At 37.3% G+C, this 12,180-nt stretch overlaps 1 protein-coding gene across 1 annotated transcript in view; it reads left to right on the forward strand.

Annotated features, from left to right (window-relative positions):
* The first annotated feature begins 2,219 nt into the window (after nt 1-2,219).
* gabbr2 (gamma-aminobutyric acid (GABA) B receptor, 2) overlaps nt 2,220-12,180 on the forward strand; it is a 341,200-nt gene continuing 331,239 nt past the window's right edge. Inside the window, exon 1 of the mRNA XM_088601719.1 lies at nt 2,220-3,307. Within this exon, the coding sequence (XP_088457845.1) occupies nt 2,996-3,307 (312 nt within the window). The 5' untranslated portion in view covers nt 2,220-2,995. The remainder of the gene's footprint in view (nt 3,308-12,180) is intronic.

Raw genomic sequence — 12,180 nt, forward strand, 5'->3', positions numbered from 1 at the left:
ATTTTTGTAAGGTGTTCTCACTCTTTTTATGGATTTGTACTACATTTCCGATTCTCCAGTATCTGGGTGCTGCACCTGCCTTAAGCGACTGTTGGAAGACCTGCCAATGGCTTCTGAATAACATCTTTTGTTTCCTTGGGTACAATTGGTAAGATACCATTACACCCTGGGGATTCATTTATCTGCAGTACTTCTAGTATCTGAAACTTCTAGTATCACTCTCACTCTTCTATCCTAATACTAATACAAAACTTTGTCCTTCTGCTGACTGAGGTATATTGTTTATTTCTTTCTTAGTGAATACCTGAGTAAAATGCTCTTATAGTACATCAGTCAACTCCCTTTCATTTTTCCCTTTTATATCTAACTTCATAGTAAAATGTATACATCCCAACCGTTTATATACACCATCTATAAAATGTTTTTAGGACTCCTATTTTATTCATCAGGTTGTTTACATCCTTATAACCCTATACATGTAAAAAACGTACAGAATAATATCTAGAACGGACATTTACACTGTAAGTTCTGTTGTGTGAATTTATCTTTAAGAATTTCAATATATATTTATTAATTAAATGTTTGCTTTATTTGATGTTAGGCGCCAGAGAGACAGCTAGCTTCGGAGCGGAACATCTGAGTTTGCAGGTGACAAGAGATCGAAAAGGCAGTTGAATCGCTTTAACACTCCAGGGACAGAGAGATATTTCTACGAGTAGAGTGTGAAACCATATATTCTGCAACTGCCGCACTTACAAAACGAGTTTTTAAATAAACGTATTCAGAACACAGATTTCATTTTCGAGAGATGAGAGGGAATCTGTTGGTCTCTGCTCTTCTGAAGTGGACGCGCATCTTAATTCAGCACCTCGGATAGCAACCTCAATGCTCTGCCTTTATTGTCGGAATAGCCCTTTTCCTATCATTCAGAACTGCTTTTCATTATTAAACATAAGTTGTTCGATGTTTTCTTTGCATTAACAGTGTATTCGTTCTTTAGTTTCAAAGTACTTAAATCTTAAACATTTTCGAAGGCATGTTTGTACATAATTGGTAAGATATTTAACCAAGAAAGGTTAAATTTAGTACCTTACAATTCTACAACAAACCTCAACACATATTTCAAAAACACATTTAACAAAATTTCAATGTTTTTCGTATATTATCGTTCGTCACCTAAGCTAAATGGACGAAACATTCATTGGCTATCATAGGCATTAGACATGTAGTAAAATGTCTGATATATTTTCTAGAAAAATAGGGGTAAAGAATTATGACTGAGATAGCCTTTTCATTTTATGACTATGACTATAATTTACTCATATCATGGTCTGAATGTCACAATTCCTAGAAAAGTGTCCAGTTATCGTGAACTGCTAGATGGCAGTGTTTGTATAAACCAGAGCCTTCTAATTATACCCTTGCGTCTGGCAATTTAATAAAAAACGCTTTTCCATCACACAGATGCTTCAAAATCATTTAAACCATTCAGGATTTATTAATCTAAACCTTCAAATGTTTAATTCAATTCAAATTTTAAAACAACGTTCGTCTGGTAAAACTGGTAAACATTTTTGTCACAAAGCAACTGTCCATGAACATTTGGGGTCAGGTGCATGCATGATAACCTGTTACCATATCTGATAATCGGATATAATGGAAATCTGTAAAATTACGCTTTTGTAAAAGAGAATGTAAAATATCCTAACAACATGAACTAATCAGAGCTTGTGTGAGTGCTTGTCTGGAAAATGTTCAGTATCTGGGTAGGAACAGTTCAGTTGAAATCCATTCTTAGTTACTAAAAAAAGACCATATTACACGCAGTGATTCAACACGGTGCTCTTCTGCGTAAACAATAGTAGCTCTTCCCAATACGCTGAAACCGTAGTTTACCATGCGTGTCAAACACCCAACGATGAGGTACTGTACGGGTCGGTTCGGACTGCGGTGCTGTACGCGCTCTCTGATATCTCTACTTGAACATGAAATCTAATTAAAGGCGTTTAGGTTTACGCGGTGACATATTACTAGTCTATTATGCCAGTAAATAAAAAACAATCCAAGACGCTATTACAGTACCTTTCTCTTCTAGGCAGCTGGTGATTGCATGGGAACGGGTACCAACAGTTCCCTCGAGGTTTTTTTTTTTTTAATCTCCTGCACAGCTCGCTCTCTCTCGCGCGCTCTGATCAGCACAGGCACAGAAGACCTGTTCAGAAGCACCAAGACAGCAGCAGCAGCAGCAGCAGCACGACTCAGGCTTGGAAGGAACGGACTCGATCACATCTCCTCACTAGAGCTGCTGCTGCTTGCAAGATTGCTTTTTACTCCCTTTTAGTAACAGCGTTGAATTTTCCCCCCTCTCTCCTTCAAAGAAACAGGGCACTGGCAGGAATGCAGTATCCGCACTCTGATTTTTGTTCGCCAGGAATACTTTCGGATACGGGATTCGTTTGCATATCCAAACACTCTTACTGCAAGTAGTTCAATAATATTGCTTCTTCTTTTTTTTTTTCTCCCCTTCATCACTTTGGATTGTGATGTACTGCCCTGATTGTGTCGGTATCTGGGAGGTGAAAGGAGGGATCGAGTTGGAGAGACTTACAGATTAGCACATACTGTACTGCTGTGGATCACAGACGGCAAGGAAGGGGAAGTGAATCTCTTTCGTCTGTTCACATCTGTGAGAAAATCCCCGTTTTCATCACATCGTCACTGTTTTTTTTTTCTTACATCTGGAAGGTGCTTAGGGAGAATCATACCGAAGCGCCATTAAAAGAAGATTGCACCTTACCGTGATACCCTCACCCTAAAGAAAAGGATATTTTGATTGCATCTCTGCCTTCGGCTTTTGTTTTACTGTAATTCTGTATATATATATTTTTTATTTACAGTTGGGTGTAGGATCCACCATAAACGCGCAAAATAGGAACAGTTTGCAATGCCAGGGCAGTGAAAGGGTGCATCTATTCCGTCGCCCTGTTCAGATAGCATGGCTTCATCGCAGAGGAAATGCAGCTTGGAGATGATTGTGGTGTCGGGATGCATGCTTCTGTTTATCTTGGGATTCCGACCTGTTTTTGCACGAGGTTGCAATGACAACGCTGGGCACAATTTGGACAATGCGTGGTATGCTAAAGACGGCAAAGAGTTGCCCATCATGGTCTTGATGCCGATGAATGAATCAGCGCTTATGAGCAGTATCAGTCAAGGGATCGACCCCGCTGTTCAGCTTGCCATTCAGCATACGAAAGAGTCCGGGAATTATTCTTTCTCTTTGATCCCCAAAATCTACGACACTGAGGTAACTCGCAGTGTTCTGTTCATTAATATGTCGTTGGTGTTGGTTGACGGTTACAGTCATGTCTACATGATATAACACTGGCGGGGAACTATGCATGCACGATGAACTGCCAGTGATGCAGGTACGGCAGATTCATGTGGAAACTGGATTCTGAGATGGGTTGGTACACCTGCGCTGCACACCGCAGCCAGATCTTCTTAGTATTGCTGCAGAAAGACTTCAGAGATAAAATAGAACAACGTGACATCCTATCCCCAAAACAAACTAATCAAGAATGGGACTGAATCCACACTACCGGCCATATACCCAATACAGTACCTAGTTAAACATAGAATAGATAAAAAATAAAATACCTGCGCAAACGTCATGGCAATTTCAAAATCTTGGGAATTATTTTGTAGATTACTTTTGGTTAAAATAACTAAGTGACATAAAAAGAGACTTAAATAAACCGAATGCAGGTTTTAATTTCTGTGAGGAATGATATATACAATACATCGAAATATTGTTAATGGAAACGTTAAAGCACCGCAAAACAGAAAGGAAATATTTAACTTTTCTTCCGTTAATCGATGTAGAAACGCTGATGTTTTCGTAAGCGTACTGCATTTAACAATCAATTGCTTAATTGCAACCAATTATAGACATTTGTAAAAAAGATGTCTACATTTGCAGGGATTATAAAGTCACAATGCTTTCCTACAGTATAGTATATGCTGGTGCATGTCGTATTTTCAATATACTGTCCTTTCAAGATCCTTTTAGTCATTTTAATAGATATGAATGATTCCTGTAAATTCGAGTGGCTATGAAACATTTATCCTTTTATCGTACATTAAGAACGTTGCTTAAAAATTACTTGACTTTCTTTTTAATGCCAAATGTGCTGTTTACAGTGGACGCTTGCCACCTTCATCAATAATCTATTTCAGTCACGATTTATATTATTTTGTCACAAGCTTGCTGCTAATTTTGTTTACCTGAAGATGGCAGTAATTTCTTGTTCAAAATCTTTTCTAGTCTAGCCAGCACATCATTGTGAAACCATCAATATTAAAAATAATCGAGAAATCTTGATCTCCTTGACATTATTAAGGTGGTGACTTTTTAGAATATTTCTGCATCGAGGAATCGGGCTATAGCACATTTTATGTAACTTTGTCCATCTGTTATTTTGATTATGAAAAACGGGACGTACTGTAAGTAATTCCGGGCAACTTCATTCACCAGAGAGATGCCTTATGAGACTTCTGTCTCAACAGATGGTTGGAAAAATATCACAGGTGATTAAAAACCATGACGAAGTTTCTTCATCAGAATAACCACATGGCCATCGTGTTTAGAATGACTGGAGAGGACTCGTTTCCTCTGGAAATTATCAGCATCGTAGAATATTTTTGCTCATTGCACTTACTGTATCTAGTGCTCGGGTAATATGGAAATTTTAGGGCCACATTATCCGATTAGAAGATTAATACCATTACGAAAGAAATATATACTGTAGATCACTTTTTTTAATTGATGACATTTATCACAAATTTAATTCTCCTCACCCATTTTTTTAGTTCTCGACATTGTCACAGTGAGCATAAATGACTGAAAATTACTGAAAATAAACCATTGACCAACAAAAATTAAATCAACCAGTCAATAAACCAATCTCTGATTTGGTATGTAGTCGAATTGAAGGTTTTTTGCAATGTTAGCTTTCCTTGCCATCTTTATTATTACAATCCAATTAAGTATGTTTAATGAAACTTATGTTATGGTTGTGTAGAGCATTTTAAAGGTGCAAAGGAACATAATTACCTTTAATTTAGTGGAAAGGCAGTCTTAGCCAAAAAGCATTTAATAAATGTCACTAAAAGCTCACTTGAGGTCAATTAAGAAATTCATGAGGTATATGGCCTAATTGTTAAAAATGCAATCATTATGGTAGTGGGCTTTGAAAATCTAACAGAAATTGACAGTGCATGGAATGCAAAGGTGTTGCTGAAACTTTTCATGGCTTAGTAATTACATTGCATTCTCTAGGAACCCATGCCGTTAAATTAAATATTCTTTATATTCCTTTGTCTGTTTTGTTCATCATTAAGATTATTTATAACGTGTAATATATTGGATACTCATCCAGAATTGGATCTTTGTCTTGGGAAGGGGTGAACTTTAATGGCTTTGAAGGCTTGCAAAATGAAATTCATTTGAATTCCAACAGTATTGGTACATGTCCAATATTGAGTACAGTAATTAGCCCGTAGTTTTCCCAGATAAATTGCAATTGACATTTAGCCTGTCAGTCCTGTACATTTGAAATACCTATTAGGAAAGTGCAGGTTGGACGTAATCCTAGAGGTATGTTTTAACAGAGAGTGCATAGTTCAGTGGATGGAAGTGGGTTAATTTAATAAAATGCAAACATTTTGAAAATGGATGAGTTTAGAGTTACAGTATTTATTCCTAGGCTTTTCTATCATGGACTTTACTCCAAAAAAAAAGTACAGAGGGGCTAAGAATCCTGAATGTGTGACTTACAGTACGTTCCTTTTCAACCATCCATCCATTTTCAAAACTCTTCACCCCAGTCAGGGTTGTGGGGGAGCCAGAGCCTATTCTGGCAAGCAGAGGGTGCAAGGCAGGGTACACCCTGGGTGGGATACCAGTCCATCACAGGGTGCAAACACAGACACAAAAATTCACACCAGGGCCATTTTTACCAGAAGCCAGTCAACCTACCAGTACGTGAACACAGGGAGAACATACAAATTAAACACAGATAGCACCCTAGGCCAGGACTTGAACCCAGGTCCCCAGTGCTGTGAGGCAACAATGGTCACCACTGTTTTAAGATAGCAGCTTTGTGCCTTTTTTATTTTAATACCACAGAACCTGAAGTGGGTGAGAATTCCACTCAGAAGCTTCATGAGGGCATACTATTCAAGTGTATGATGATAGTCTTGCTATGTTCACTTTACATATCGAAGCAGGAGAAAAATATGGTTGCAACATGGAAATCTAACATTGACCTGATCGTGAAGAATTGAGCAATTCTTTTTTCGGTTTGATTCTGATACATCTGGTAGCATAGTCTAGAATTTAAAAAAGGCCATGTAAGTAGGCAGGGTGATCCAAACTCTTCAATATCCCTTCACGTTCTGCGTGTTCTTTCATTTCAGTTTATCTTCCGCTTCTTTTAGCTTGAGTTTTCTTTTATCAGGATCACCTTTATAATCTTCCTGTACACTGAATTACTTATTGTCGCTGAAAACAAGACCCACAGAGTGTGATTCATATGCCTTGGGATCTCCACACAGTGTCCAGTATCTACAGGTGTACAGTATGTACAGAAAAGTTAATTTGCAGAGACAAGATATACTGTAGGTACCACATACCAGGTACTCAGCAATGCCAAGTAGATGTTGCACATGTTGGTTTCTGTTCTCCTAGCTTTCATACTGTAATTGACAACATGTGGTGATTACTGGCTTTGTGTAGCATCTATCTGATGTATAGCTTGGAAGATCATACAAGTCCTGTTTGTTCTAGAGGTAGTTCTAGAAAACACATACTATCATCAGAACAGTGCATACTACACTCAACAACTCTGCTGGTCACATAAAGTCTCAGATGACTCTGTTTTAGTAGCTTCAATTGATATGTGGGGGATTTAAAGAAGAACAGGAATACTAGTCATAAGGTTAGACCTACAGTAGATCACAGAAAACAAACCTTTTAATTTACATCTAAGGTTATGGACTGGTTGGTAGCTGTTCCTGTTGCAAAAAGGATTTACTATACTAATAAGTGCACATTGACTGTGGACATTGATTTTCTACTAGTTCCCACAGAGGAAACATGCATAACATTGTGAATTGGAGCACGGGATGCAACGTTGTAAATGTGTCATGTTATCAGAATCATGAGGAATGTAGCAATAAAAAACTAGAAAGAACTACAAACATTTGATGGAGAAGCTCCCTTGTTTAATAACCAACAGCCTGTTATATCACTATATAAGTAAAACATAGGTTTATTGCACTGTTTTATTGTTTATTGAGTCAAATAATCTCAGAAGACTTCATCAATGTGAGAATAATTCTATTAATATAACTATGGGTCTAAAGTCATTTTTTATACATTTTAAGGAGCCCTGGGCTACAATACATTATCTCCTGTGATTTTCTTTCCCTATTCACTTTAGAAACTCTGAAAGGGGCAAATGTTTGTTTGGTGTCTGGAGATTATTTGCAGACTAGGGCTGTTTGTTCTCTAAAATCCACCCTTGGCATCTTACACTGACCTCTCTGCAGCCCCAGGGAATTATAATTAACATTCTATTGCATTATGTCTAAAACATTTACGCTTTCTCCTAAGCAAAACACATTTTGCTTTAGAGCGATAATTTACTGAAGAAATACATCTCCTTAATATTCCCAAAGAAATGTGGCCCAAGCCGAATTCAGATGTACAAATGATACTCGTAGATGAATGTATAAAACATAAAATTCATTACTTTGTGTTGAATAATATTGCTTAGAAATCCCAGTGCTGATTGCGGTGATTGACCATAAAGTGTAACAATGTATACACTATTTATGTAGCTTCTCATTGCAGATATTGAGCATGACAGATTAGTTGCTGTACAGATCCCGGTGATCAATAAGTAGTATCAGAAGCTGAGTGTTCATTTTTATTACTCTTTTCAGGTAATCTAATTGAAAACATTCGTATTCACTAGAAATGAGATCCATTTATACCTTAGCAGCAAGCTGTGGGAAATACCAAGTTTAAGTGCACAACAGCAGCATCCCACAAATCTCTGGGTGGGAATGTAGAGACCTAACCACTCCTTCACTTTGCTCTTCTATGTTTACGGAGGTAATTGTGGAAAAATATGACCCCTGAAAGCTCAGAATAAACACGTCTACCTGTTCCTTTAATTTTACCATAATGCCAGGGACTAGCTGCATCATGGTTAGTAATGATCAACCTCCCTTTCTAATTGAAACGATAACATACTGTAGCCATACAGCTGTGTATAAAGGCAGACATGCTGGTAGCTGCAATACATTTACAATAATGCAAACATCACAGGATTAAGATACATTTTAGAGGTGCTTGGTTAGCTGATTTCCTGTAAGTGTTGCTTTAAAACATGTCTCAATGAAGAAAGTATTAAGGTGTAAGATAGATCTTAAAGGGTTATACAGTCATCTTCAATTTTATTGTTTAGAATGATTCTACAGCAGTCTGCTGTGTCAAGGGTATAATCCTGTGCTTCGTTCTTCATTCAATTTGTGTGTGAGATCAGGCCTTTCACAAATTCCCGTGTTTTGCCCTCCAGCAAAACACAATCCTGCCTGTTTAAAGAGGTACATACTGTATTTATCATACACTGATTAAAATGCCTCCGTCACCTCTGAAATGCTTAAAGGTGTGGAGATGTTCCATTGCTTTTATTTGTCCTGGTTTTAAAGCAAGTAAATCAAAGGAATGCAGAGCTATCCACTGGCATTTACTGAACTGGTGTGCTAGGCAGATTGAAGTAATCAGCCCTGAGCAGCTCTTTATCCCTTAATCACATTCTCGGTGTATTCTCTAAGGGACAGACCCCCTTGCGGGACAGAGTAGCAACAGGCTGCAGGAGATCAAGCTTAAAGAAAGGCTTTAAGGGCTTTTATTCCCTGGAGACACACTGAAACGGGGAGACGTAGCAAGAACGAGGGTGCCAGAAGGTAAAATGGATGCCTGGACACAAGCGCTAAAGATTCTAGTTCTTTTTGTGTGGCTGAGGGGGCCCAAACTTTGCGAAAGTCCCCACACTCTCCCTGTCATGTGGATCATGCCCCTCACCAACTATCCTGGGAGAGGCAACCTTACGGCTGAGGTCTTACCAGCTGTCCAACTGGCTCTTCATCACCTGAAGAAACACCCATCTCCGTTTAAGAATTATGAAATCCAGTTTCATTTGGAAGATTCCCAGGTAATTGATTCCTTACGTATTATTAATTATGTGCTGCAAGCATTCTTATTATTAAGCAAAGGGAAATACTTTGTGGTTGAGTTTTCTGAGAAGTGCCTAAATGATCAATGTGTCATATACTGTAGTTAAATATACTGTGTGAATGTACATATAAATCTCTATATGCAAATGGACATTTTAAATTTAAGAAATGTATCTCTGTGTTTAACAAAACTTCACTGTACCAGAGCAGCTTGCATATTTGACTTTTCCAGTAAATGTGAGGTTGAAAAAGTCTATTTTCCTTAAATTGCTTTAATTGAAGACTGTATTCTGTTGTTGTAGAGCAAATACTGATCATTAAAATCAAGGAATTTGGCTGTAGGGTCGGATTTTGTTGTAACTAACTGATGAGTGAGTTATTTCCATCAACTACTTTATATGAAAGGAAACATTGGTGATTTCATCTGTGTCTTAATGAGGGAAATGCCCATTTTTTCCATTTACCTCAAAGGACTACATTGGCTTAATTGCAGGCTTACAGAAAGTCTTATTTGACATCTCTGCCTTTATCTTTTCCACAAGTGTCATGGTTGTGTTTCATATTGTATTAGATTGTCAGGCTAAGCAGCTGGCTATGCAATGGAGTAGGTTGCTGGGTTGTTAGAGTGTAATTGTTTGATATTGCTATTAAAAAGCTGTAGCAATAAAAGTAAAAGCAATAGTAATTAGAACAGGATTAGTGAAAGAATATGCAGTTTCACATACAGTAATTCTGACACTTTCTGTTTTGCTATAGAAGTTATTACCTGAGGTTGAAGGATTTGATAACCTATTTAATTTGACTCCTTTTACCAATTGTGTTTTTTTGTTTTTCATGTAGAGGTCAGAATCTCTTTATTATGTATAGTAGTAATAACCTACTTACAGCTTTATACTGTCAAAACTCCTAATGGATTTACTTTGGATCCTACATTTTTGAGATGCAAAAAGTTGTGCTCACCAAGGCTATCAAAGCTTCACAGCATGCAGGAAGTGACAAGCGTTGATCTATGTCCAAGCTGCATGTTGTCATCTATCCTTTAAAAGTTAAATCATCACCTTATTTGTTAAAGGATATTTAAGGTAACCCATTAAGACAGGTGTAAGTGATGCTATTTGTCATGGAGTTGCTAATAAAATATTGGACATGCTCTCTGTTCAAGATGTTACTTCCTGCCACAGCAAAATGTAATAGAATCCAAATGATCTTGTTGCATAGCCTAATGAAAATAGAATGGCAGGCACTTAAAAGTGCCATCAGTAATATTACCTCTTATGTAATATTACTGGTTGTACATATGGCCTATGCTCAGTAAAATGAAATGAGGAGATTGTGCAGTACTGTATGCCAACTTCCCAACTTTCATTTAATTACATATAATTTCATATTTATAGTGTAATACCTGGCATTAAAAAACATTACACACCTGAAAGCCCAGTGCTCTGACTTTGTTGAATAATCTAATGAAATTATTCAGTGAAATAGAACTGAGATATCAGTGATATCAGGAGAATTATTTTATTAGCCTGGAGAAAGATGTGAACATGAGTCTTCTCTGCTTTGCAATAATTCCCCTGCAAACTCAACAGATTTAACTATTAATATTTGGTCTTTGAAAAGCCAGCACATGCTTTGTTTGAAAAGCACTAAGATCAGTTAACACAGTGCAGTAAATTTACTTTATACTGTAAAGCTCTATATATTTACTGAAATGTATGTACTGTATACAGTAGCAATTTCTATATACTGAAATTCCATGTACTGTGCAACAGGTATAGTGAAGTTCCAACACCCAGACTTTATTCCTGTTCAAGAGGTGGTGTCTAGCAACAAATATGCATTATATACTATATGGAAATATGCTACATACTGTAGAGGTCCAACAGGTGAGGTTACTTGAGACTGGATGTGCTTCCTTTTGTTACTTTTTTACAAAGTAGCGTCAATAATATTTAGTTGTTCAATATGTTTCTTTAGACTTTACTGTCCTGAGAAAAAGAATCATTTAGGAATAGCTGATACCATCGTTTTTCTATTTGTTTTATGGTGCACAATAACCTACGTCTTGCAATTGTAACCACACACTGCAATCTGCTGTACTGTAAAACGACTTGAAAAGGCAATGTGAAATAATGGGTACAGATCACATTTACCCCGGGTAGCACAGATCATTCGCCACAGCATTTCTTAAAAAATGCAACATTACATCTGAAAGGCTTTGAAGGTTAATGCAAGGGGCATTTTGACAGGTTTGTCTGTGATATCGATGGAGAAATTAGTCTAATGGGTCATTCCTGTTTTGAGTTTCATGTACATTATAATTGATCGGCAAGTGGCTGAAGTGCATTCTAAAAGGAATTTAAAACCAGAACTGGAAGGAAGTATTTTGACAGTAAGGTAAGACCGAGAAGCTAACTTGGCAATGTAATGATGTAGTGTGGTTTGAAGGATGATGCTTACTGTTTTAGTAAATGGAAATTTTAGAAATCCATTTCGAACCACAGGTAGTCAGTTAATGATGTTTTGTGTTTGCTTGTTTGCTTTTTGCTTATTAGCCTGTGGTCTCACATGCCTGTATTTCAATTTTCATAGCTTATGAAATCGTTTTGCCTAGAGTGGAGCGCTGACATTTTCAGCTTGATGCTTATGTTGCCCTCTCAAGATTAGAAAGATTTCAGTCGTAATTTCATAATACAAGAATGATAGGAGAGGGGTTTGTTGGCTACACCACTATATCACAAATGCTGTGGTAAGACATTTATTTCTGTTGTGGAGCTACTGTGACCTTAAAAAAGTAATTTCAGCTACTGACTCAACTCTTCGCCTGACAGTTGTCACAACCAAAAGCAATGCTGAAAAGCTATTAGAAAA

This window comes from Lepisosteus platostomus, chromosome 12 (assembly GCF_059453375.1).
Source record: "Lepisosteus platostomus isolate fLepPlt1 chromosome 12, fLepPlt1.hap1, whole genome shotgun sequence".
NCBI classification, from domain to species: domain Eukaryota; kingdom Metazoa; phylum Chordata; class Actinopteri; order Semionotiformes; family Lepisosteidae; genus Lepisosteus; species Lepisosteus platostomus.